Genomic DNA, 27,839 nt, shown 5'->3' on the forward strand with positions numbered 1-27,839 from the left:
TCACATTGACTGCCATGTGACCGCTTGTCGGCTCAAGAACAAGAAAAAGGATATTGGGCTCACCAAGTAAGAAGTCGAGGGTTGAATTGGTACCTTTGTTTATGCCACTTTTAAAATAGCACGAAAAATAGCTTATTTTGGAGGTGTTCCAATACTCATCCTGGAAAAGAGTGGGTCTTGCAAAGTAAAGAGCCTTCATTAGATGTGACCCTCTTATCTTTCATTGAGAGAAAGAGAGTAGATAGGACTACTAGAGAATGGACGATCTAAGTCCATGTTTTTTATCTTTTATTTTGGCAAAACTCACAATTGTGACTGATTGTATTAGAGAAACATACAGATCAGCCTCAAGCTCATCCGAAACTTTAAGGAGGTTTGTTACAACAAAAGTACCGAATAACTTGATCGATCGATCGATCGAAGACCATATTAATGTTCTTGCATGTATTGAAGAGTGTTCCTTGAGTGGCCAAGGTGGCAAGGAAGACCAAAAGCAAGAATTAGACTTGGAGGTGAATAAATGAGGGTGATCTCACATTAACAGTTATCTTCAGCTCTGTCCCAATTTGTTCCAAGTAAGCGGCGCAGAATGGAGCCATCAAATGCAAACTGCTAATCAAACAGAGTTGGACATCTAAGAGTTCATAACAACAAGAAGAGGGATACATTCCTCATAAAATGTTGAAGGAAACCCAAAACCCTTCGATTGTACAGAAGGGGATGAAACCAATTAAGAAATTTATCATACCGAAATTGACAATGTTGACACTGCGGAGTTGACAGTCGCATGACTACGAATGCCATGCCTAAAGATCCTCATGCCCATAAATAAAGACAGGATCCAGAAGAGTATGAAGATGGGATGTGCAAACACTTATAAAGACCACGTCACTGTTCTTTGTTACTTTGGATGATTCCACGATGAGCATGAGAAAAGAGGTAATGTTTCTTCTCTGATATGCTTCATATAGACCTTAAGGCTTGGCAGAAAAGCCTATGCCACCCCTACTTATCTATTCAAACCCAAGCCCATTACAGAAATCATATTACATCAGAAGGGCACAATGAATGGCACTCTCCTTTCCCTCTGTTAACCATGGACGTCTTGGCAAAGCATGTACAAGAAATCAACCTGATACTCACAATACCCACTTGTGCTTGCTTTCTGTCTGGGAATGACTTGTTTGACCCCGTTAAAGTTGTCTGGGAATAACACTAACCAGTAACCCCGTTAACTGACCCACTTCTCATGCTTCTTTATGCCATGCTCTAAAGAACTACGCTCTTGGCCCCCAAATATGCCTTCTTGAGCTTTAATAGTAGATGGCGCGAATTGAAAAATGACGGTTCAATTCCATTCATGAACAGGGTACTTCACCCTGTCCTGCTAGGCTTTCTTGGTAAAAACTGGTGCCCTTCTCTCCGTCAAGACAACGGAAAATCTACTGTCCTTGATACTTCTCATTGCCGCTCTCCCAAGATACATTAAGTTCCTCATGCATGCAGGTACTGAAACCTATAAGACGCGCCATCCCTCCGACGAATTCTGATTGCATTCCCTTATACGCATTCCCTTCTCCATGCCATATGATGGCGAGAAGCGATGTTTGTATGTGCTATCTCTTTCCAAATCGCTTTCAGTAGCCAAAAACGTTCCCCTCGTGAAAGATCTCTACACCACTCTGTCTTGCCATCAGCAAAGAACAAGAATGCCCATCAAAATCCCTTCTCCACAGCAATACGAGGCCAACAAGCATTGTGCTCACTACCTCTTCCAGCAAATATTCGGCAGCCAAAATCATCCATTCACAGAGGATGCATCATCTGTCTACCGTACTCTTTGATGCCAAGAACAAAGGAACAGAGGATCCTGAGCTCTTATATGCCTGGCTATGATCCACCTTTTTCACTATTCAATTGAGAATGCAGAATATGGTATGATGTCCTACGAACTTGAGTATCACTGTAGGCAGGGTGAAGATGATGTCTCACTCCCACTACTTGATTGAGTTGGTAGCAGCACCTGACCTGAATTATGAGGAAGCCCCAATGATGGGCCCAGCATTTCCAAGAAACTGCTGAGCTTGTATGTATCTGACATCAGTTGACTTGAAAGAACATTACCATCAATCCTCTTCATAGATGTTGCAGAAGAACTTCGCATACTGTACCTGCATCGACAGAAAGAGATATCAAAGGTAGCAATTGTCAATCTGAGCTGATACAAACTCGTTCTTTTCTAAACTACCTGCCTCGTCGCTTCTCTAAATATCGCTGAAGGCCCGCCTTTCTGGAAGACTGCTGCTCTGCAATCATCATACGCATCTGATTAAGAATGCAACAAAAAAACTGAAGGCTGAAGCACCTGGATGCATGTTGTATGTATTGGGATGGCAGTAAGTGTGGAGGGCAGCAGAGGACACAGATTTGTATTCATGCATGCATCTTTGTCTTGTGTCTTGGTGTACAAGAGTGTTCTATCTACCTGTGTAGTTATCTATCCATTCGCCTGTCTGCATGTCTTAATGTGTTTCTAATATATGAATGTTTTTCTGTGTTATCAATATATGCATATGAAAAGAGAGAAATGAAATGAAATGTTATACTAACGTCTTCGAAAGGCCCAAAGGAACTATGAGACCAAAAAGTTACAAATGGTGAATCTGATATCATGTCGAGTACGGAAAGTACAAAGAACTAACACTAAAACACTATGGAAATGAATCCTAAGCTGATTCGAATTTGAAACGAGATAGAGGGGAGGCGGGCTTGGGGGGGGGGGGGGGGGGGGGGGGGGGGGGGGGTTGTCACTATGGAAATGAATCCTAAGCTGATTCAAATTTGAAACGAGATAGAGGGGAGGCGGGCTTGGGGGGGGGGGGGGGGGGGGGTGTTGTTTCGGTAATCGGTCGCTATCGAACCTCATCAACATCCTCCATGGTCAGTACTCTAGTTGAGCGTCTTGCATGTCGAGCTAGAGTGATCTGTATCTTCTGCTGCAGCCTTCGTCCATGATGGGAGACCCCTCGAGGTCGTGGGCATCTGGATCTACCTAGCTCAATGGCTCGGTCAATCAACATTCTGAGATCTGCTGTGATGACTGCTCCTCTGGCTCTCCCCAGGCTGCTGTAAAGAAATATGTGATTCATCTCTGAGACTCTCTCCCTGATGTCCTCAGCAAGCTCTCCATGTGCTTCTAGTATCTAGCTGAATCAGATCCTGGCGTATGAGTCTGGTGATCTCTGTCCGTGTGAGAGACAGGGAGGGTGCATCCAGGGAGTATTGAAACGGAGGCAATCTATCCATGCTAAAACCATGTGACTGAAACCATGCTGTCATCTGTCCATACCAACATGCTGTATCGCCTTGTAGCGCTAGTTGTCGAGATGACTCGAGGGCAAGCCGAGCATATCTATCCCTGGGGAGATCCCATAAACTGTGTAAAAAGGATATTGATCTAGTCAATGCCTCAACCACGAGTGTGGGGGGGGCTCGGATAATCTCATGCAGCATTGAGGCCCTAGCCCCAATCATCCGAGCGATCATAGAGACCAAAGGCCTCTCCATATATCTCCATCCATCTATGTTGCCAGATCTCCCATGATGGTCTATTGAGGGTCCCCATACTTGAACTCCGTAGAGCATAGCTGAAGTCACTATAGTGACAAAAAGCCAGAGCTTTGTTCGCGGTTCCTGAAACTGAACCTGCGAACACATCCTCTCCAACCCTCCCAAGGCTGCATATGCTCTCATCAATCTAATCTCTGATGCTCTCCTATGTGAAAACACCGGTCCACCAAAAACTACCCCAAGATAGGTACATGCATCTGTGTACTCCACAATCTCCTGGCCATACGTAAGCTGACGGACTGACCCACTGTGGTGTGGTGTCGAACACCATAACCTTGGTTTTCCCAAGGTTGACAGACAATCCACTGTCACGAACAAATGTATGCAAAGCGTCTTAATGGCGCCGCATCCCCTCTGGAAAGTCAGAAATCAACACAATATCATCAACATATAGTAACAACGGAATCCATGTCCTTGCTAGTTGAGCCCCTCTGTCTCCTTGACATTCTACATAGTCTGAAAGCTCATCTACATACATCCCAAAAAGAGTCGGAGATAGGGGGCATCCCTGCTTCAGTCCAATAGTGGAGTGGACCATGTCAGACATTCCCTCAGTAGTGCGTACCCGCCCCATCACTGTCCTGTATAAAGCCAGAATACCCCATATCAGCTCTATAGGCACACCCATGTCTTGTAGTTTGCGTATAAGTCTAGCTCTCGGCACTGTGTCAAAAGCTTTGCGGAAATCCACAAAGTTACAATAGATCCTCTTGCCATGGTGTCTACCCTCCTCAATAATAGCTCTGAGTGTCAAGATCTGGTTGAAAGTGGAGAAACCTCTCCTGAATCATGCTTGCCCTGGTGCTCGTATGCCCTCTCACTCTGCCAACTCCTACTCAAGAACAGATGCATACAACCTAGCCAATGTGTGACCAACCATGATGGTGCGATACTTCCCAGGAATCCTAACTTGAAAATAGGCACAATCGTAGACATACTCCAAGTCTCAGGAAAGCCTTCATACATGGCTCGATTAAACATCATAACAAGAAGCTTTGCAAGCATATCTCTGGCATGGATGAAGTGCTCTGCTACCAGACCATCATGATCATGTGCTCTCCTTGTCTTCGTCCTGTCATTGGCTTTCCTTACCCTCTCGACAGTAAAGAAAGTACACGTCTCAAAGCATGTCTCTAGTGGGTCCGGCAAACGTGGTTGCCATGATGCTATGTAGAGAGATGTGGCATATTCCCCCATGTCTCTGTGGAGGTGACCGCTAGTGGTGGTGAATGCTCGTGGAATAGCCTCCATGCTTCACCTGAGTCTTGACTCATAAATAGCTGATATAGATCCCGCTCTAGCTGAGATAGATAAGCCCTTTTTTTCCGTCGCACTAGGCGGCGAAAGATAATCCGTGACTGTCAATGAGTGGTAATACCCATGACCACTTCCCTCTCTAATTTGATCCTCGTCTCTCTACACTTCTCATCATACCAACTGTTCTAGGGCATGCTTCCAGATCGTCTCCATGTAGGCTAGCTGTGGGGGTATGCCTCTGATGCTGCATCATGGAGCGTCTCTGTCAATATCTGAGTGAGTTCATCTAGTGGCTCATCTAGTGGCCGTCTCGACTCCCGAGTGCATAGCTGCCTGTATATCTCATCCATATACACAGAATCCATCTCCCTCACGAAGGTATCCAGTGTGCGTGGGGACCTCTCCTAATGGAGCTATGCAGAACTGAAACGTAAGAGTGAAAGACAAGATAGCATGATCAACTGCTACTTCAACTGGTCAATTGTCCACCATGAAAACCTGAAAGAATGTAATGAGACTTGGTTGAGCCATAACATAATCCACTGTACTAGCACCATGTCGATGTGGAAAGCATGTAAAACCTCCGGCTGTTGAAATTTTGTGTAGGCCATTCAAAATAGCCAATCTATGTGTTGTTTCCATATCTATCAAGTATCTCTCATACTTGAGTGTACTCCTCATCTTGTGATAGTCTGGATAGGCCCATCTCTGTAATGTCCAGCTCCCTAAGCATCTCCTCGGAAGTATCATAAAATATTGTCTGGTGATGGGCAGTCCTAGCATTGAAGTCCCCTAGTATGATAATGTCACCATCCTTGGAAAACTCCAATATGTCATTATCCAAAATAGCAAAGGGGGACTGTCCTCTAGGTGATGCATATACTGACGTATTAGGAGGAAAATAACAAATAGCAATGTAGAGGTATTTGCCTGTCTCTGCCCTTAGCCTCACCCACATGTACCTAGCATGCTCATCCTTGTGCGCTATATATATCAATGGCTGCAACTCCTCCCTGAATAAAACTGCCACTCCCCCTGAGCCCCGTCCTCGGTGCTCCGATATGGTCTCCTGTCTGTAGGCTGTCTCCCATCTATATCCGCTCATCTGTGGCATGGATTGCCCAAGGGTTTTGATGCGTCTCAGAATAGAAAATGATCTCTCCCAGTGAAACTATCCTCAAAGGCACCTACATCAAGACGGAGTGACCCATTACAATTCCAAGCTGCCATCTTTAGTGTGGTCCCATAGGTCTCGCACCATCATGTGGAGCGTCGCTCCAATATCACCACCCTTCCATCCTTGTAAAAAGCAATCTTTCATTTCTCCCTTCTTGCTCTAATTTCCGGCATTGCCTCTTGCATATGAGCAATTTGTGAGAGGGTGAGGTCATCTTCAAGAAAGATGTATGTCTTCTTTAGAGTCGGTCTCTTCTTCAAGAAGTCCTTCGCTTCCATGCAAGGGAAACGGAGGATGAGTGCCCTTTCCTTCGAGGTTTCCCCATTGCTCCCACTTTTCTTATTGCCCACTCTCCAATCCCTCGTATGCGTCTGCTCGTTAACCCCCACCAAAGTCATGAGTTCTTTCACCTCTTCATCCACATTATCTTGGTCTCTGAGGCCGCATATCCTTATGTGTAAGGCCCGCACACCTCTCCTATGCTCCTCTTCTAGTGTCAGGTTAATGATGGTTGGTGTGGGGGTGGGGGTTATTTCCTTGCCCTCTCCTTTCTTGACAATCTCGATCTATTTCTCAGCCTCTTCTGCTTTTTGTTGGGTCTTTGTGATGACATCTACCCACGAGGTCGTCATTTCTTTTTGTTGCTCCTCACCTTCTTTGATGGCCCGCACTTGTTCTCTAATCGTGTTAAGCTCCTCAATTACTGAGGGTTGAAGCTCTCCCTCTTCGAGGACATTTTGCAATCGCACCTCTGCAAGCTCTTTCTTGAGTAGTGCGATTTCCTCATCTTGGGCCGTCACACGATCCTCAAGTGTATGTATCGTGCTTTCCTCTACCGACACGCGCTCGTCGAGTGCCTTAATAGTAGACTCACTCATTTAACGTCACGGGTAAACCTATGACTGGGAATTACACTTCAAACAAAACACACGGCTTGGCAACTAGAGTGCTTCCAAACAGACAGCGACACCCTGTAGGCCCCATAGACTAGCGCCCCTTTCAATATTTCCTTAATCTTATTGGAAATAAACGATCGGAACGCTTTCACCTAACTCTAGTCTCTCACCAAGCTGTCCAAACCTGTCCATGCTGTTATTGCAGCATTTTGAACGAATTTTGCCATCATAACAACGCAAAAATCCTTGTAGGTCAAAAGTACATTGCAAGGACACTTTCCCTTGCAATTTGGAAGCTTTCCAATGAGCTGCATGTCAATTTCAGTATGTTGTAATTCCCTGTTTTGTCATTGTCAAGTGCCCAAAGTCATGTTTAAGCATCCCAAGGCTTTCTCGAGGCTCATTGGCGATGTCCTACAATTTAGGTGCGAAACCCTAAACCTGCAGAAAAACACAGCAGGCTGTTATTTTCTGATTTGGATCGTTTTGGACGGACCAAACACGTCTACGTGTGTCTCCTCTGAAAAGGACGAGTTTCCACGTGAGAAAATTCTCCGTATTCGCAATTCTTCGCGATGGAACTGTGCATATGTCACAAATTGTTGACGTGTCAAGCCACTGAAGAACGGAGCCGACTTGAAGATCCCGGCCGAGGGACCTAAACCCTAGAAGCAACAGAAGAAGTTGAAGTTCTCACCAACTTACATATCCTCACCGCCTGGGTCTATTTTTAAAGAAGTTCCTATCAACTTATGGGACACCGTTCGATGGGGCCCAACTGACCTAAAGAGAATAAATAAAGCAGGACCCACACACACACACACACACACACACACAAAAGGACTTGCGTATTCAATTGATGACATGGCAACGAGCTGTACGGACACCCGAATTTTGCAATGACTTGCTAACGTGGCAACCTGTACGGATTTCCACATTTCACGCTAACTGTGCTGGCGTGGCAGCCTATATGGATTTCCATAATTTACGCTGGCTGATTTTCAACGCCAACTTTTGGGCCAGTTGCTTTTGAGTTTCAAGCTTTTCATGTAAACTGCTTTTCAAGGCAAAGGGCCTTTAAATAAGTGCACAGGGCTCATTCTTTGGCATGCTTCAGTGAGAAGGTGCAGAGCACGAGTACCGACATTGTACTAAGTTCAAGTAATATAAAGGAATACCAAAAGGGGCGCCAAGGTTTGGGGCCAATACTCTCTCGGGTGGAATTCCGCCACTCCGTGTCGCGTGTGCCTTCTCTCTTTCAGTTTCAGTTGTTATTGAAGTGCTAAAAGTCTATTCAGTCTGTTCTTTTCTATTGGCACGTGGTGCTCGTCTTGTGACAGCATACCTGTGGGGGATTAGCAATTAGCTAATCATGTACCTGTTCAAAAGGCTCTTGCCTTGGCAAACGCACATAAAACCCTCGGAACTGTACATGGTTAACTAAAAAGCCAACTAAAAAGCCCAACTAGTGGGGCATTACCATATGTGCCAAAAGGGAGAGAAGAAGAAGAAGAGAATTTTAACGTCGTAGGAAACTATCCCAAGAGACCTTAAAGATCAATCCGACAAGGAGAGTTGAACTCAAGCCTGTTATTCAAGAGGGAAATGGCATAACCAATCTACCAGACTTGGGTGATAGAAAGGTTATACCATTTTTCTCTTTTTATTAGCGCGCGCACACACGCGCGCGCACACACACACACACACGAGAAGAAGAGAATTTTAACATCGTAGGAGACTATCCCAAGAGAGTCAGAGACCTTAAAGATCTATCCAACAAGGAGAGTTGAACTCAAGCCCTGTTATTCAAGAGGGAAATGGCATAATCAATCTACCACACTTGGGTGATAGAAAGGTTATACCACCGGCATAGATGAATGCCGCTTGTGCTTCTCGTCGTAATTCACGCTTTGCTTGAACATGAGAAATGAGAGGCAAAGACTGCAGACTCTCCTCAGTACGAATGATCATGGGAGAGTCACTTTTTTGGCATTTAATATGAGAGTGTTGTCCTCCCAATCAATGAGAGTTATCCTCACGAAACCATCTAATGCCCAATAGCATATCACATCCTGAAAGAGAACACAACAAATTTACTACGGAAGGCAGCTTGTTGAACTGTAAACAACACATCACGGCACTCTTGCGTGATGTGAGAGTCCATACCGGGAGCGAAGCCAGACACCTCGAGAGGAGATGTCGAACTAACCTCTAGGCGGGCTCTCTCTACAAGAGAGGCACTAATCACATCATGCATACTACCTGGATCTAGAAGAGTTACCGTTCTTACCATTCTTACTGTTCTTACCGTTCTGAGGGTACTGAGGTGTACTTTGAGAAGTCTTGTTCTCCTTAGGCTTTCCCTCATTGTGCTTCATCTCCCGTGCGAGAGCAATCGATACCGCCTTGTTGAGATCTACGAGGTTGAGGACTTCGACATCAAACCTGATATAATCGTCCAACCCAAACATAAAAGCCTCTTTGCACTTCGCATCCGATTTGCGTAATTGGGTGTCAAGCTACAAAACACGGTTAGAAAAAGACATGACTGGAGTACCATTCTGCTTGAGATTGCGCCAATCTTCTTTTAACCGCGCTAGGTACTGAGGTGGCAAGAACCGCACCTTGAGCTTGTCTTGGAAGTCGGCCCAATTGAAAGAAAGGGACACGCCGACCTCGGCTTCCTCTAGGTGCGCGTCCAATTGCTCCTCTTGCCATGCTTGATACCGATTAATGGCATCACTAGCAAGATACATGGCTACCGTCAAAAATTTGCTATTTTTTGTCTTCTTAGTTGTCGCAAAATAAGCATTAAATTGATGCAACCAAGAATGAATAGCATTAGCATCCATCTTACCGTCATATTTACTGAATGTCAACGTCTCGATGACCGGGTTGTTGGAGTCCGAATCTCGGCTTGCACCACTTGATGAACCACCGATATCTTTGATCGGCTCGGTTTCGAGATCAGTACCTGTAGGACCAACTCTTGCAGGCGTTGGTCTCTCTGCGCCTCACGCTCTAACTCCAAGGCCGCTCGTCTATCTTCGATCGCCAAGCGCGCTTGCTCACGCTCATGCTCCAAGGCTACCCTTCTGTCTTCAACCGCCAAACGCGCTTGCTCACGCTCACGCTCCAAGGCTAACCGCCTTTCTTCGCACTTGCGTTCCAATTCTGCCTTTCTTTCTTTGCGCTCACGATCCAATTCTGCCTTTCTTTCTTCGCGCTCACGCTCCAAGGTGACGCGTTGCGCCTCTTGTTGTAGCATCATTACCATCATTGTCTTGACCAAAGCCTCCATAGGATTTGATGCAATCCTTGGCGTAGATGGGAAAGGGGGAGGGTCAGAAAAACCTCCTGGTGACAAATTCTTCTTCGCCACTTCTATGCTCATGACCTCTATGCAAAGTATCCATTCCGCTTTGGGTGATGACCATACACTGAGATCTTGGGTTCTTAAGTTCACGAGGAACTTAGGTTTGTGTGGTTCTTGAGTCCTTGAGTTCTTGAGGTTCTTGAGGTTCTTCTTTAGCTTGCAATCTGAGTTAGAGAAGGCTCTTCTCTAACCCGAGCTCTACTCTTCCCTACGGGCGCACCCCTTGGCAGCCTTGCGCTCACACCAAGGTTGCTTTTCCCCGCCTCACGTAGATTGGCCGGCCGCTAAGTGCACGGTCCGCTATCAATGAGTGAAAAGAGAAACAAGGGGAGATCGACAAGCCCTTCTTTCTTGGGTTTCCAGTCACTCTTCAAAAACACGAATCGACACGCCCAAGTGGACTTGGGTTACATGCGACAGCAACAAGCAAAAAAAAAATATTGTGGTTCTTTCCTTGAGTAATACAGAACACTACCAACGCTCTGATACCAATGTAAGGTGTTCGGATGTGAATGTTGAACTTTGCTCAAGACGAGTGCTCCGAACTGTGCTCAAGGGTTCCTTTTACTTACGAAAGGGAGAGCCTTCCGTTCCTTTAGCGAGAGAGTGCAACTGATCACAAACAAGTGGGTAAACATTGTGCATGAAGGTACTAAGACTAAGAGATAGAGAGAGAAGAATACGACACCAGAAAAGTTGTCAAACCCTCCTCCACGGGCCCCTCTCTCGATGGCAAGAGAAGTCTATGCTATTGATTGCACAAATCTGATACAAGGTGCCGATGCAAGTTCATGATGCAATGAGGATCTAGGTCGGAGACAATGGCGACGACGAGGGTAGCGACGACGAGGACGACAGCTGTCTGAAAACATTAACTTCAGAGCTGAAAATCGCTGCTCTTTCTGGGCTGAAAACGCTGTTGTAGCAGGGCTGAAAAACGCTGATCTTGCTGATGAAGAAAACCCTGATCTGCTGATATAGAAACGCTGATATGCTGATGTAGCAAACGCTGGCTGTAGGGATCCCGATGCTAGGCTGAGGAAGCTTGCAGAAAACGTTAACTCTTGTTGAGGGTTCTTGCCTGAGAAGAGGTGCTAGAGTGCCTGCTGCAAGAGGTTGCCTGTGCTCTCTTTGCTTCTTCTGCTCTACTGAGTGACTGCCAGGTTTCTTTTATATTAACTTAGCAAATTTGCCCTACCCAATTTCCCAACAAAGTCACTTATTAATAATAAGTGAAAATTGGCTAAAATAGGGAAAATAGGTTCTGTGCACTGTAAAATGCTCCTGACGGATTTTGATGGTAATGCTCATGATCATGTTGTGTGCAACTAGAGGATATGCATCTACTTTAAGTGTCTGGACATGCACGATCTACGAACAGACTCACAAAGGTGCCAAAACACTTTCTAAGCTAATTGAACCCTTGTCATGAAGTAGCTTGTTCACATGCACATAGGTTAGATGTGCACGTGACACTGCAGTTGACGTTGCATCTCCATGAGTTCATATTGCGAGGGCTGAGGTGGCACATACTCATTCTCCACTAACCCGCTTGAATTTCCCGTACTACCTCCCGCTTCAAAGGTGGCGGATGGAGTCGTCTGATTTTTTCAGAATCCATAGGTGCCGTGAGAAGAAGGGTCACATTTCTTGGTAGAAGAGAAATCGGCCGTGCTCTGATACCACTATAACAAACTTGGGCCCCAAGTCTAAATTTTGTCGCGACACAAGAGAGATTCACTACACCTTCACAATTTAATTAATTCGACTCGGCCCGACATAGTTCTGGGCCAAGAGAGATTGGCCCCAAGACTGGCGCCCCTTTCGGTATTTCTTTTTGTATTAATCTTTGAGCAAAGTACAAATCTCGCGGGTCCTCAACTCTCAGACTCTGCATCCAGATGCCCTAAGAAGTGAGGCCTTTGGATCCCTTCTACTCTTATATAGGGATGCTAAAAGCAGAGCCCACAAAAGCGAAAACTCAAAAGCAATGGGTTCCAAAAACAACTAGCTCTAAAATCTGCCAAAAGCAACCAACGCAGATTTCGAAATTCTGTACAACAGGCCACGTCAACGTGTCAACGCAAAAAGCGGAAACTTTGTACAATGTCCCACATCAATTTGTCACCACGATTTACGAGGATCTGTACAACGTGCCATATCAACGTCCGTACTCTGCCTCCCACATCAGTAGTCTACCACGTCACCATTTTGTGACAGTCCAACCATTTGCAACTTCAAAAAGAGGGTCCCAAAACTCAAATAAAAATCAAGGGAAGAAATCAGCAACTATGGTTAGTAGTTGCCACAGCCTCGTGACAACTCCTCTGCCTCATGCCTTTTTGCTAGCCTCGTGCGTCTCTCCCCCTCATCACAGCACGTCGAAGCTACTTGTCACAAAGTGATGATGTGGCTGCCAAAAACCCTAATTGACTGGTTGCAAAAAATCAAACCTGTTGATGTAGCAGTTTCCGTATATATGCTGACGTGGCAGCCCGCAAAACGCGGTGGATTTTCCGGAAATAAAAGCACCTACAGCAATTCAGCTTTTGAACAGTTTTTGAGCATTGCTTTTTGCTACACCTTTTTGGCAAGAGAGAGGGAGAGAAAGTCTCTTTGCTTTAATTGATTAAGCAAGAGAGAGAAAGAGAAACTGCTTTATTTTTGCAAAGCTTTGAGCTTTTGATTTTCAGCTTTTGGAGGACTGCATTTGGCATCCTTTGTACTCTTTAAATAAGTGGGTAGGCCACTCACAACTCAGAGCATCTGGACGTAGAGTCTGAGTGTGAGCGCCTGCCCGCACTCTTGTACTTTGAACTCAGATTAATACAAAAAGAAATACCAAAAGGGGCGCCAGTCTTTGGGGCCAATATCGCTAGGCACGAAACTCCGTCAGGCCAGTGTCGAATAAATTGTGAACTGTGAACTGTTTTGAAGTGGTTATTTGGTGTTGTCGTGGTAGATTCTTGACTTGGAGGGTCCAAGTCTGTTACAATGGTATCAAAGCACGGCCGATTTCTCTCCTACGGGAAATCCGATCCCTAATTTTTTTTCCGAGGCACCTATGGCTTCACGCAAGGATCAGTCGACTCCCTCTGCATCCGGAGATGCGGGAAGGGATCACAACGAGGATTCCGGCAAGGAGTATGGCCCGCCTCGGCCTACTCAAGCGAAGCGTCGAGAGATGGAGCGTCGTCAATTGATTGGTGATGCAACAAAGATGATGCTCAATTTTGCGAAGGACCCAAAACTTGCAAAATATATGAGCGAGACTTCTTTTCAGGAAGTGCATGCACAGTGGCAGAAAACCACAACACCACCCCCAAAACCCGCTCTTAAGAAACCTTCTGCTCACAAGAAATATTCAAAGAAGGAATTAGAAGAGGTGGTTGATGCACGGATTGCTCAGCTTTTTGACGCACAAAACAAAGCTAAAAAGCACGGCAAAAAGTAGAAGAAAAGCACTAACTTCCCGGGCTATTTGGGTCGTCGATCGACATGTGAAAAGGAAAAGAAACAGAAGAAGCGTGTTCGATTTGAAGAAGTATCCAGTTCTTATTCTTCTTCTTCTTCTGAAAGTTTTTCTAGCTCATCTGACTCGAGCGAAAAAGACCTCAAAGGCAAAAAGCGAAGCAAGAAACAACGCTTCGGAAAGGGCAAGAAAAAGGCAAAGAAGTCTAAATCTCGCCCAGTGAGAGACAGTTCTACCGAGGACTCGTCTACAGACAATTCAGACTCTGACGGCAGCAACTTTTATGCAAAGAAGAAGAATTTCTATAAAGCCAACCAATATGACTTTTTGGAAGATAAAAGCAAGAAGGTCCCAGAGTTTAAAGAAGGTGGATAGTCAATTAAATTTAACACGTTTTCAGGATATAGAAATGCTTCGAAGGCTTTGTCTTTTGTACAACAGTTTGACATCACTTTCACGAGAGGACGCTACTTACTCTAAGATTCGGAATGCTGCCTCGTACTTTAAGGGGAATGCTCGAACTTGGTGGTCCACGCTTCTTTTAAACAAGACTGCGCCAGTTAAATGGCTCAAATTTAAGACACTTTTTTATTTCTTCTTGGCTGACTCGAGAGTACGAACGCGATATACGAGCTGCTTGGAACTATCTTTGGATGACCAAGTGTAACAAACTTGGACACTCCAAGTCAAGAATCAACCGCGACAGCACCAAATAACCGCTTCAAAACAATTCACAGATCACAATAGATTTGCACTGGCCCGGCGGAGTTCCGTGCCTAGAGATATTGGCCCCAAAGACTGGCGCCCCTTTCGATATTTCTTCTATATTAATCAATCATCAAAGTACAAGAGAGCGGTAGGGTTTCACTCTCAGACTCTGCGTCCAGATGCTCTGAGAAGTGAGGCCCTCACCACTAATTTAAAGGTTACAAGGGATGCCCAAAAGCAGAGCCCCAAAAGCTTTTAAAATCAAAAGCATCAATTCTCTCTCTCTCTTAGAGAGTCTTTTCTCTTTTTTTTTTTTTTTAAAAGCAAAAGCAAAATTCGCGTTGCTCATCATTTTGCAAAAAAATATATATATAAATTTATTTATTTATTTTAATAATCCGCCTCCGCGATTTTCGGAATTTAGGGTTTTTGGCAAAAATTAGGGTTTGCAGGAATTTTAGGGTTTCTGGCAAAAATTAGGGTTTCTGTTGTCCGCCACGTCATCACTTTGTGACATACCCCCCTCTTGAAAGCATTGTAATCGACCGCGATTACGCCTGCAAAACCGACAAAAGCCATAAACCGTCTTAGCAGACACTGACTGTTAGTACCTACGTACTAGGAACGCACATCTAGCACATGTACAAAATCGACAGTCACATCACACGACATCACAGGACATCACCAGACATCACAGGACATCACATGACATTCGACATTCATTCGGATCTTAGACCATGATTTATCGGCAATGTAGCTAGCAATCACATCTAGGTCCAATCGGGACCTCATCGATGTCCGATTGACTAACCCCTATTGCAACCATGTCTATTCGAGATCAATCAGACCAAAATGCTGCAGTCATTTCGGCTATCAGTTCCTGCACTCACAAGAAGTCAAGAACAAATCAGTATCATAATCAAGAATTCCATTTCATAAAGTCATCCAGCAGAATACTATCAGCTCTCAGTATCCCTGAAGCTCAAAGAGACATCAGTGACTTTAGTATCAAAATCGAGGCATCTGTTGACAAAGGAGCGGAGTAACTCCCCTCTTGTGCATCCCACTGCACCAGATCTTCGGCCAAGCTGAGTTTCTGGGTTCCGTTTGGAGTAGACTATGCTAAACCAAAACATCGAGGTAAAGTTTCACAATCCGAGGAGTTTCTGCTAGGTCCTCCTCCTCCATCCACTTCGCATCAAATGCAGGAAAGTTCTTGAATTTAACCAAGAACCGCCTTCGGACTTTACCTTTCTTCGTATCATTGTGTGCCAAAATCTGTTCAGGAACAAGGATCTCCTCGTTTTCTTCCACTTCGGGTTGCTCATCAGGCTCCCCATCATCAGGCACATCACCTTTAAAAGGTTTCAAGAGATTCACATGAAATGCATTGTGAATCCTCCAAGTATCTGGCAGTTTCAGTCGGAAGGAGACTTCATTTATCTTTTCAATAATCTGGAAAGGTCCGTAGTATCACATACTAAGCTTTGGAAAAAGCCTCTCCTTTCCCTTTTTCTTTCTTAGGCGTGCCTTCTCAAAAGTAAGAGCACCCAATCATCCTCCTTCAGTTTCCAGTCGCGACGATGGCGATCCGCTACCTTTTTCTGTCGTTCTTGAGACTTCTGTAAAGTCTCGCGAACCTTGGCAAAAGCCGTATCCAAATCTCGCGAATATTCATCCGCTTCAAATTTCTAATCTTTCGTGCTCAGGAAGGATGGAACCTTCGCAGCAGTTTCAACAATCTCTCATGGCGTCTTCCCCGTCGAAGAGTGTATCGTGTTATTGTAGGCAAATTCCACCAAAGGTAAATATCTTTCCCATTGAGTCTTCTGATCTGAGATATAAGACTTCAATAAATCTAGAATCACCGAATTGGCAATCTCAGATTGCCCGTCAGTCTGCAAGTGGAACGATGACGAGAACTGCAACCGCGTGCCAATGTTCTCCCAAATTGCCTTCCAAAACAAACTAATAAATCTGGGGTCTCTGTCGGAGACAATCGTCTCAGGCGTGCCATGTAATCGGAAAATCATCGTGATCATTCTGTATTCTCGAGAGATCAAAAAAAATGAAATCCATTTCAATATTTTTCCAGGGGCGGGTGGGTATGGGTAAAGGCTGTAACAATCCCTGTGCCTTATGCCTGTCAAACTTGACCTTCCGGCATACCAAGCAACTGCGCACAAACTCTTCCACATCCTTCTTCAGTCTCTGCCAAAAGAAATCTCTCTCTACCCCTTTCATGGTGGTAGCAATGCCGCGGTGACCCGTAAAAGGTGGACAGTGGCTATCAGTCATAACCTTTTCCCTCAACGGCTGTGTAACGCACAACATAGTCTTTTTCATCAAGTAGCCTTCCCGAAGGGAGTATCCCGCTACTGTCTCCCCATCTCGTATCCGTGTGAAAATATCTGCAAAATCTGTATCTGCGGCATACTAATCGACCATATCCTCGAAGCTCCTATGATGTATCGCGGAAATAGCCAGAACCAACGGTTTTCGAGACAAAGCATCTGCCACCACATTCTTCTGTCCCTGCACATGGACAATCTGGAAGTGGAACTGTGACAAGATGTTCACCCACCGCATCTGCTTTTCCGAAAGCTGCTTCTGTGACAAGAAGTAGCGCAAACTCTGATGGTCTATAAAGACAGTAAAATCCGCTCCGAGTAGGTAATGCCGCCACTGAGTAAGAGCGTGGATAACCGCCAAAAGCTCTTTCCCATAGATCTGTGCTGTCATCTCCGGCCTAGAGAACAAACGGCTCTCGTAAGCTATGACATGGCCTTCTTGCATCAAGACCGTACCCAAACTACGACCACAAGCATCACAAAATACTTCAAATGACTTCTGCAAGTTCGACAAAGTCAAATCTGGTTCTGTAGTGAATTTCTCTTTCAATGTCCGAAAGGCAGTCACCTCTGTGGGTCCCCACGAAAAAGGTACTCCTTTCTGTGTCAAGGCATGCAAAGGGGAAGCAACCTCTGCAAACTTTCGTATGAACCGCCTGTAGTACGAACACAGTCCCAAGAAGCTTCTAACTTCATGGACATTCCTCAAATCGGGCCAATCACGGATAGTCTCTATCTTGGCCGGGTCCATTTGCACTCCTGTTGTGCTGCTGACACAATGTGTCCCAAAAAGTGTATCCATGGTAGGAAAAAATTCACTTTTCTTTGCATTAATCACTAGCGTGTGATCTCGTAATGCCTGAAAGACTTGAAGCAGATGATCTCTGTGTTCTGCCTCATTCTTCGAGAAAACAATGATGTCGTCAAAGAAAGTGCCAACAAATAGCCTGTACTCTCGAAAAATCCTGTCCATCATCCGGTTAAATGTCGCAGGAGCATTGGTTAAGCCAAAAGGCATCACCAAAAACTCAAATAACCAAAAGTCGTCCGAAAAGCTATCTTGTAGACATCTCCTGGCGCTATCCTGATCTGATGATATCCACTCTTCAAGTCAATCCTGCTAAAGCACGAGGATCCCTGTAACCTGTCGAGTATATCATCGATCCTAGGAATCGGAAATCTGTTCTTGATGGTGATTTCGTTGAGAGTGCTATAATCGATGCACATTCTCCAAGATCTGTCTTTCTTCAAAACCAACAACACTGGAGAGCAATACGGTGAAGTACTAGGCTAGACAAGACCCTTTTCCAAGAGGTCTTTCACTGAGTTCATAATCTTTTCATTCTGTACTCGGCTCACACGATAAGGTGGCCGAGTCGGTGGCGTGCTTCCAGATATCAGATCAATGGCATGATCTTCAGGCCCTCTCAAAAGCAATCGGCATGAGCGTGGAGAAAAAAATCTTGGCGTTCTTTTCTTCAGGTCAAAACATATTCAACCTTTATCCATCGTTCAGTTCTCCCAAAAGAATGAGTAAGAAAACTGAAGTTCATCAAGTACAATCTCTAAGCCCTTCATTTATCAAAGTCGCTTTCTCGGCCCGGTAGTCAACCACGGCGTAGTTCTTGTGGTACCAAGGGATCCCGAGTAGAACGTCACTCACGTGCCCTGAACACCCCTGTCATTGCAAACGAAGTTTGCCAATGCTCGGTGTAATGGCAACATCCCATCCGAGTGCCAGTCGAACTACCTCCGCCTGTGGCGTCAGTCTGTCGGGCGTAGTTCCAAATCGAGCCGCCAATTCCAAGTGAAAAGAAGTTGGCCTTGGCTCCTTCAAAAGAGCTTCCTGATCCTTCACTTTGCCCAAAAAAAAAACGGCAAAGTTTGTACTTTCATTCATTTGATTCGGTGCAAGTCCCACGCCATGTGGTACCAGTTCTGCTTTTCTATCTGCCTTTTCTGCCACATTCCTCAGCTGCTCTCGAACTCTCAGACCTGTCGTCGTCTTTATCATTCTGTTCTTCCTATGCCTTATCAGGGCACTTTGCGGAAATATGTCCATGTTTCCCGCATCCAAAGCACTTCCCCTCTCTGATGAAGCGAGCTCTCTCCTCAGGAGTAAGCTTGGGTCGTGCATCCTTTTTTTTTCTCTGGGTTGCTCTTTTTCATTCTACTTTCATTCCCAGAAGTCTGTTCGGCTCGTTGTGTCATGGCCTCATCTATGGGGTAGGTCAGACTGCCAGAGTGAATGGCAAAGCCCCGCTTCGCATGACTCATCAACTCCTGAATAGAAGCCGACTTCTGTTCCAAGCAGTGATCTCGGATCTCTGTAGGTAGACCCAAGGTAAACCGCTCAATCTGTTCTCTGAACGAGATCTTCTTGAATGAAGAGGCGGGTAGAAAAGAGCTCCAGAATCTTTCACAATAAGAATTCACTGTATCGCTCTTGGTCATCCGGAGATGGTTCCAAACAGCTCGTATATCTCGCTCAAACTCTTGAGTCAACCAAGAAGAAATAAAAAGCCTCTTGAATTTCAGCCATGTAACTGGCACAGTCTTGCTTAATAGAAGCGTGGACCACCAAGTACGAGCATTCCCCTTAAAGTAAGAGGCAGCTCTCCGAATCTTGGAGTGCTCTGAATAGCGTCCTCCCGCGAAAGCGATGTCAAACTGCTGTATAAAAGACAAAACCTTCGAAGCATCTGAGTATCCTGAAAAATATCAAACTTGATCGAGTGGCCACCTTCCTTAAACTCTCCGACTTTCTTGCTTTTATCTTCGAGAAAGTCATACTGGTTGGCTTTGTAAAAATTCTTCTTATTCGCATAAAACTTTCCGTCATCGGAATCTGAGCTATCTGTAGACGAGTCCTCAGTAGAACTGTGAGTCTCTAGGCGAGATTTAGCCTTCTTTGCCTTTCTCTTGCCCTTTCCAAAGCGTTGCTTCTTGCTTCGCTTTTTACCTTTTTTCTTTCTTCTTCGCTCTAATCCGAGGAGCTAGAAGAATTGTCAGAAGAAGAAGAAGAAGAACTGGGTACTCCTTCAAATCGAACACGCTTCTTCCGTTTCTTTGCTTTGTCGAATGTCGACTGACGACCCAAATATCCCGAGAAGTCAGTACCTTTGTTCTGCTTTTTGCCGTGCTTTTTGCCTTTCTTTTGCACGTCGAAAAGCTGAGCAATCCGTGCATCAACCACGTTCTCCAGTTCCTTCTCCGTATATTTCTTGGAGGCAGAAGGTTTCTTGAGAGCGGGTTTCGGGAGTGGTGTTGTGGTTCTCTGCCACTCCATCTGTACCTCTTTCAAAGAGGTCTGGTTCATATATTTTGCCATCTTCGGGTCCTTGGCAAAATTGAGCATAATCTTTGTTGCATCACCAATCAATTGACGACGCTCCATCTCTCTTTGCTCCGCCTGAGTAGGCCGAGGCGGGCCATACTCTCTGTCTGAATCTTCGTTGTGATCCCAGCCCGCATCTCCAGATGCAAAGGGAGTCGACTGATCATTGCCTGAAGCCATAGGTGCCGCGGAAAAAAAAAATCGGGGATCGGATTTCCCGTAAAAGAGAAATCGGCCGTGCTTTGATACCACTGTAACAAACTTGGACACTCCAAGTCAAGAATCAACCGCGACAGCACCAAATAACCGCTTCAAAACAATTCACAGATCACAATAGATTTGCACTGGCCCGGCGGAGTTCCGTGCCTAGAGATATTGGCCCCAAAGACTGGCGCCCCTTTCGGTATTTCTTTTTATATTAATCAATCATCAAAGTACAAGAGAGCGGTAGGGTTTCACTCTCAGACTCTGCGTCCAGATGCTCTGAGAAGTGAGGCCCTCACCACTAATTTAAAGGTTACAAGGGATGTCTAAAAGCAAAGCCCCGAAAGCTTTTAAAATCAAAAGCATCGGTTCTCTCTCTCTCTTAGAGAGTCTTTTCTCTTTTTTTTTTTTTTTTAAAAGCAAAAGCAAAATTCGCGTCGCTCATTATTTTCCCCAAAAAAAAAAAAATTAATAATCCGCCTCCGCGATTTTCAGAATTTAGGGTTTTTGGAAAAAATTAGGGTTTGCAGGAACTTTAGGGTTTCTGGCAGAAATTAGGGTTTCTGCTATCCGCCACGTCATCGCTTTGTGACACCAAGAAAGATACAATGGACGCTTATTGCGAGAGATTCGGGAGCTCTTTTCTACCCGCCTCTTCATTCAAGAAGATCTCGTTCAGAGAACAGATTGAGCGGTTTACCTTGGGTCTACCTAAAGAGATCCGAGATCACTGCTTGGAACAGAAGTCAACTTCTATTCAGGAGTTGATGAGTCATGCGAAACGGGGTTTTGCCATTCACTCTAGCAGTCTGACCTACCCCACCGATGAGGTCATGACACAAAGAGCCGAACAGACTTCAGCAAATGAAAGTAGAAAGAGAAAGAGCAACCCAAAAAAGAAGGATGCACGACCCAAGCTTACTCCTCAGGAGCGGGCTGGCTTCATCAGGGAAGGGAAGTGCTTTGGATGCAAGGAAACTGGACATATCTCTGTGAAGTGCCTTAAAAAGGCACAAAAAGAACAGAATGACAAGGACGACGAAAGGCCTGAGAGTTCGAGAGCAGATGAGGAACGTGGAAGAAAAGGCAAGATGAAAACAGGACTGGTTCTAGATTGTGTGGGTACCGATCCCAACACGTTGGACGAGAGAACAGAACTTTGTCGAGCTTGGGGCAAAGTGAAAGACCAAGAGGCCATGATCTTCTTTGATGGAGGAACCAAGGCAAACTTCATTTCACCGGAATTGGCGATGCGGCTCGAGATCACTCCCGATCGGATGGAACCACTGGCGGACGCTATTCTAACGGCACCCGACACGGACGTAGCCATTACACCTGTCATTGGCAAACTTCGGTTGCATTGTCAGGGGTAATTGGGACATGAGAACTTTTACATAATGCCTTTGGAAGGTTGTGATGTTCTCTTGGGAATTCCTTGGTACCACGAACAACGCCGTAGTTGACTATCGGGCGAGGAAAGCGACATTGACTAGAGAGAAGGGTAGAACCATTTTACTTGACATTAAACTGATGGGCGAGTCTGTCCCTATTGTATCGGCTTCGGCCATTTCTAAATTAATGAAATCCAGTCTGTTCGTTTACTCTATCTTTATGAAAGAGTTGAGTCATGAGGATAGGACAAATATGTCTAAACTTGATAAAGAACGCCGAGATTTTCTCAAGTCTCATGCCGATTGCTTCTCAGAGAGCCTGCCAGGCGAGTTACCACCTGCTCGTCCTGAAGATCATACTATTGATCTGATTCCTGGAAGCACACCACCGAATCGGCCACCTTACCTTGTGAGCCGAGCACAGAACGAAGAGATTATGAACCAAGTGAAAGACCTCTTGGAAAAGGGTCTTGTCCAACCTAGTACTTCACCGTATTGCTCTCCAGTGTTGTTGGTTTTGAAGAAAGACGGATCTTGGAGAATGTGCATCGATTATAGAGCTCTCAACAAAATCACCATCAAGAACAGATTTCCGATTCCTAGGATCGATGATATACTCGACAGATTTCAGGGATCCTCGTGCTTTAGCACGATTGATCTGAAGAGTGGATATCATCAGATCCGAATCGCGCCGAGAGACGTCTACAAGACAGCCTTTTGGACTACTTTTAAGTTATTTGAGTTTTTGGTGATGCCTTTTGGCTTAACCAATGCTCCTGCAACATTTAACCAGATGATGGACAAGATTTTTCGAGAGTACAGGCTATTTGTTGGCACTTTCTTTGACGATATCATTGTTTTCTCCAAGAATGAGGCAGAACATAAAGATCATCTGCTTCAAGTCTTTCAGGCATTACGAAATCACAAGTTAGTGATTAATGCAAAGAAAAGTGAATTTTTCCTACCAAAGATACACTTTTTGGGACACATTGTCTCAACAACGGGAGTGCAAATGGATCCGGCCAAGATAGAGACTATCCGTGATTGGCCCGATTTGAAGAATGTCCATGAAGTTAGAAGCTTCTTGGGATTGTGTTCGTACTACAGGCGGTTCATTGAAAAGTTTGCAGAGGTTGCTTCCCCTTTGCATGTTTTGACACAGAAAGGAGTCCCTTTCTCGTGGGGACCCACAGAGGTGACTGCCTTTCAGACTTTGAAAGAGAAATTGACTACGGGACCAGTTTTGACTCCGCCAAACTTGAAGAAATCTTTGAAGTACATTGTGATGGTTGTGGTCGTAGTCTAGGTGCAGTCTTAATGCAAGAAGGCCATGTCATTGCTTACGAGAGCCGATTGTTCTCAAGGCAGGAAATGACAGCACAGATTTATGAGAAAGCTTTTGACGATTATCCATGCTCTTGCTCAGTGGCGGCACTACCTACTCGGAGCGGATTTTACTATCTTTACAAACCATCAAAGTTTACGCTACTTGTCACAGAAGCAGCTATCAGAAAAGCAGATGCGGTGGGCGAACATATTGTCACAGATTCACTTCCAGATTGTCCATGTTCAGGGACAAAAGAATGTGGTGGCACATGCTTTGTCTCGGAAGCCGTTGGTTCTGGCTATTTCGGCGGTACATCGTAGGAGCTTCCAAGACATGGTCGACCAGTATGCCACAGATACAGATTTTGCAGACGTTTTCACACGGGGAGACAGTAGCAGGATATTCTATTCGGAATTGCTACTTGACGAGAGAAACCATGTTGTGCGTTACACAACCGTTGAGGAAAAAGGTTATGACCGAATGCCACTGTCCACCTTTTACGGGTCACCACGGCATTGCTACCACTATGAAAAGGGAAAGAGATACTTCTTTTGGTCGAGACTCAAGAAGGATGTGGAAGAGTTTGTACGCAGTTGCTTGGTATGCCAGAAGGTCAAGTTTGACAGGCATAAAGCACAAGGATTGTTAAAGCCTTTGCCCATACCCACCGGCACTGGGAAATTGCAATTGATTTCATTTTTTATCTCCTGAGAACACAAAGTGGTCACGATGGTATCTGGACTGTTATTGACAGATTTAGCAAACAGGCTCATTTCATTCCGATGAAGAAAACAGTCAAGCCGGATCACTTAGCGAGACTGTTTGTGGCCCAGATTTTCAAATTACATGGCATGCCTGAGACGATTGTCTCCGACAGGGACCCCAAATTTACGAGTTTGTATTGGAAGGCAATTTGGGAGAACATTGGCACGCGGTTGCAGTTCTCGTCATCGTTCCACCCGCAGACTGACGGGCAATCCGAGATTGCTAATTCAATGGTTTTAAATTTATTAAAGTCTTATATCTTGGATCAGAAGACTCAATGGAAAAAGTATCTGCCTTTGGTGGAATTTGCCTACAATAACACGATACACTCTTCGACAAGAAAGACCCATTTGAGATTGTTGAAGGTGCTACGAAGGTTCCACTCTTCCTAAGCACGAAAGATAAGATTTTTGAAGCGGATGAGTATACGTGCAACTTAGACACAGCTTTTGCCAAAGTCCGCGAGGCTTTGCAGAAATCTCAAAAACGACAGAAGAAGGCAGCGGATCGCCATCGTTGCGATTTGAAATTGAAGGAGGATGATTGGGTGATCTTACATTTTGAGAAGGCACGCCTGAGAAATAAAAAGGGAAAGGAGAGGCTTTTTCCAAAGCTTAGTATGAGATACAAAGAACCTTTCCAGATCTCTGAAAAGATCAATGATGTCTCCTTCAGACTGAAACTGCCTGACACTTGGAGGATTCACAATGCATTTCATGTGAATCTCTTGAAACCTTTTAAAGGTGATGTGCCTGATGATGGGGAGCCCAATGAGCAACCCGAAGTGGAAGAAAACGAGGAGATCCTTGTTCCTGAACAGATTTTTGCACATAAGGACACAAAGAATAAAGGTAAAGTCCAAAGGCGGTTCTTGGTTAAATTCAAGAACTATCCAATGGTACTCAGACATTGTATCAAATCCACCGCACTGTAACTTTTTGGTCCATAGGTCATTTTGGCCTTTTGAAGACGTTAATATAACATTTCATCTCTCTCTCTCCCCCCCCCCCGCAAGTGCATCAAGTGGATGGTTGCTTAGCTTCATTTCCCTATTTTCATCCCTTCATGCTGGATTTTTCGCAAGTTGAAGAGCATCATAGCCTTGTTGAGTGCTACCTTGAGGCTGTCTCTCTCCCAGAATTTTGATGTAGAGTGGATGTGCGGTGTGATGCCCCTTCTTTTGGCGTGCACCTTTTGGACTTCGAGATCGAGTCTAATGTTGAAGACTCTTTGGTGGAGTTTCCAACCTCCTCATCGCAAGTCCGGGTGGCATGTTTCTTCTTCAGCCCTCTTCTACAGTTGTCCTTCACTCCTTGTCGCCGGTCTTTAATGTATCACCCATCTTTTGAATCTCGGTATCACGGCTGGTTTTCCCCTCTAATTTGTTGTTATTTTTATATTCCACTAGTTCCGGTTTTTCCAGATATGCATCTGGGCTTATGTGATGCCTTCAGGCCTTGTAATTTCTTATGTAAAACAAAAGGGGACTAAGGCAGGCTCACACACACAGTGCTTGGAAAGATTTCATTTCATGCATACCTAATTGTGTAGCTTGGAGACTTTGTGATGCACGCACAGCCATGGAGGAACACCCTGTAGTAGAACAAACTTCAGTAGTTGCCACAGTACTAAGCACGTACTGAGGCATGGGCCGGCTACTTGAGTCGATACATTGTGTAGTCACCGCAACATTGGTGGAATTTTGCAGATGTGAACACGGCAAAGGCCTCAACTTGTTGCTGCGTTCAGCTAGCAACATAACAGCCCTAGCCTGCACAAGTAGATAATTGATGTCAGAAGTAGAGGACAACCAAATGATGAATCACACCAGTATCCCACCTGATCCTCTGAAACATTGTCATATACATTCACCATTCCTGAATAGAATATGGTGAGCTGAGCAGAATGCTCCATCCCAGGTAAACTGCAGCAAAATCATTTTCATAAATTAGATGTGAATCACAGGCAAACCTCTCTCCCCTCATTCCCACATACTCCAATGCACCAATTCTAATTCTAAGGCTCCAAGCAAATGAGCGGAATGCTCGACATTAAAAACTCCTTTTTCTGTTTTACATACCCAGATCCTTGGGTGCATTGAGAGCAGATTTTCCGTGGAGAAGGATAACATTCTTTCAATTCCAAAGATGTTGCAGTAGTTTGGTTTGTGCACATGTATCCAGGTGAACTCTCTAAGAGAGTGTCTCTCACTGTTGAAACCTTTGCTAGAGGATGCTTCCGCTGACAGTCACCAGATTGACGTGTTGCATGAGGGTCCTTCCTCTCCTGTCTTTGAGATGCCTTGCTAACATTGGCGCAAACCTCCTTGCCAACCTGAAGGGATGAACAGAGAGTAGCTATGTCTGAGAACTCTCTCCGAGCAACAATCAGCATCGAAATGAAAAGATGATTGCAGGCATTCTCCCATTCACCAAGCTCTTCCAAAGGCGCCAATCTACATTTTGCTAATCAGCTAGTGCATATGCGCAATTAACAGAAAACTCCAGCGACAGAAACTCAAAAATTCTCTTATATTCCACATACTGTGATGAGCCCGCTCATGATTAAAGAATTTTGAGAAGTTGCATAAGCAAGAATAAACATAAGCTTACATATAACGGCGAAGATGACTGCTGGAATACAGCAGCCGTCGCTATTTGACTTGCCTTATCAGCCCCTCTAAATTTTTCAGTATCTTCCCCAATGAAGGAAGGAGCCGTTATAAGCTTCATAGGGCGAGTCAATGGCCGACAAATCTTCTCTTCATCATCTGTGCTATCAAAGAGACCTTTCAAGGAGAGAACTTGCTGAATTGCCTGTGACTTGTTCCAAGACGGTCTCCTCATTCCTGTCAATGAAGCACACCTCAAAAGACTGCCAACTCCTCTTAAAACACTCTTAATGTCATTAGGGCAAAGAAAACAGACAGGCAGCAATTGCTGCAACCCTAAACAAACATACTGCATGGGAAGCAGTACCTCCAATTTTTGAAGAACAGAGACCCGCACCTTTTTGCTTCAGATATCGACGACAGTCTTCTCGTGTTAGATGCATTATGTCTTCTTCTGTCAGCTGTTCCAGAGGCTTGTCCAGTAGAGTTTTGTGGAAAGAGGGGGAGGGTGAGGGAGAGCGTGATGGTGAGGTTGAAGGGGTGGCAGATTCGTCTTCTCCTGCTCTCACAGAATTAGCTTTGTTACAATACCTTTCACTGTAGAGCTCCGCGTGGGGCGTATGCTCTTGAGATGCTGTTGCATTGTGTAACAAAGCCATAGATGATGATGGTGATACCGATGATGGGAGACTTCCAACAGTAGCAAACTGTTGCAACGCCAGACTACCAACCGGCCCAAAGGGTGGCTCCACAGAGAAATCCATGTCTCCTTTACACAGGCATGGATTTCTTCACGAAGCTATGGTGAAACAGGGCATGCTGAGAAGGGCACGCTTTTCCTCAGGGAGTCTTATTATGCTCCTCATAGAGCTTGATGCTGTCACTCAGAAACACGATAGCTAACGAGTGCACTGCTGGCAGAGAAGAGCGATAGAAGTATCATTTTCTGCACTCGAAAGAGTTCCACTATCGAATTCTACCAGCAACCCTTGAGCTGGCAGAAGCGCTCTAGTGAAAGAGGCCAGCAGGAGATTCCTGTATGGATGAAATGCAGAGCTTGTAAATGGAGTAGAAGCTTGAAGGCCAAAATATGGTGGCTCTTGTCAAAGGACTCCAAGCATACGGTCCGCAACTTTGAAGTTATGCGTATGGAGCTCTCTTCTGATGAGCTTGCAACTCCGCCAAGGCTCCGTAATACCCCTCGGGAGCTAGATATGAAGCCCGGCGTAGCTTTACCCCTCTCCTCGTCTGCGCGACTTGCAGAGAGACTTAAGGGGCGGAACAATGGAGCTTCGGCCTGGAAAGTGGGTTTAAGAAAAGAGCGGTTATAAAATGGA

General features: G+C 45.1%; 1 protein-coding gene across 4 annotated transcripts; it reads right to left on the reverse strand.

Moving 5' to 3' along the window:
• Positions 1-645: 645 nt before the first annotated feature.
• LOC147453435 (protein TIFY 4B-like) lies at positions 646-27,547 on the reverse strand. 4 transcript variants are annotated; one of them, XM_086515616.1, is made up of 7 exons: positions 26,900-27,547; positions 26,504-26,739; positions 25,972-26,225; positions 25,731-25,815; positions 25,431-25,662; positions 2,249-2,306; positions 646-2,171 (listed from the first exon to the last, which is right to left on the reverse strand). In XM_086515616.1, the coding sequence occupies exons 1-7, from the start codon at positions 27,264-27,266 to the stop codon at positions 1,961-1,963; spliced, it is 1,443 nt and encodes a 480-aa protein (XP_086371742.1). In that variant the 5' UTR covers positions 27,267-27,547; the 3' UTR covers positions 646-1,960. The 4 variants fall into 4 exon arrangements, with proteins under 4 accessions (XP_086371742.1, XP_086371741.1, XP_086371744.1 ...); XM_086515615.1 differs by having other exon boundaries at positions 2,253-2,325; XM_086515618.1 differs by having other exon boundaries at positions 1,991-2,171; positions 2,253-2,306.
• Between the last annotated feature and the right edge of the window lie 292 nt (positions 27,548-27,839).

Source organism: Adiantum capillus-veneris, chromosome 7 (genome assembly GCF_014529385.1).
Source record: "Adiantum capillus-veneris isolate H3 chromosome 7, ASM1452938v2, whole genome shotgun sequence".
Taxonomy (NCBI): Eukaryota; Viridiplantae; Streptophyta; class Polypodiopsida; order Polypodiales; family Pteridaceae; genus Adiantum; species Adiantum capillus-veneris.

Excerpts from the sequence above, each read along its gene's own strand:
- LOC147453435 (XM_086515615.1), bottom strand. The coding sequence starts at position 27,266 with ATGGATTTCTCTGTGGAGCCACCCTTTGGGCCGGTTGGTAGTCTGGCG. Across the intron at positions 26,740-26,899 it reads TCGATATCTGAAGCAAAAAG|GAATGAGGAGACCGTCTTGG; the intron begins GTGCGGGTCTCT and ends CTTCATTGACAG. Across the intron at positions 25,816-25,971 it reads CAATGCACCCAAGGATCTGG|TTTACCTGGGATGGAGCATT; the intron begins GTATGTAAAACA and ends ATTTTGCTGCAG.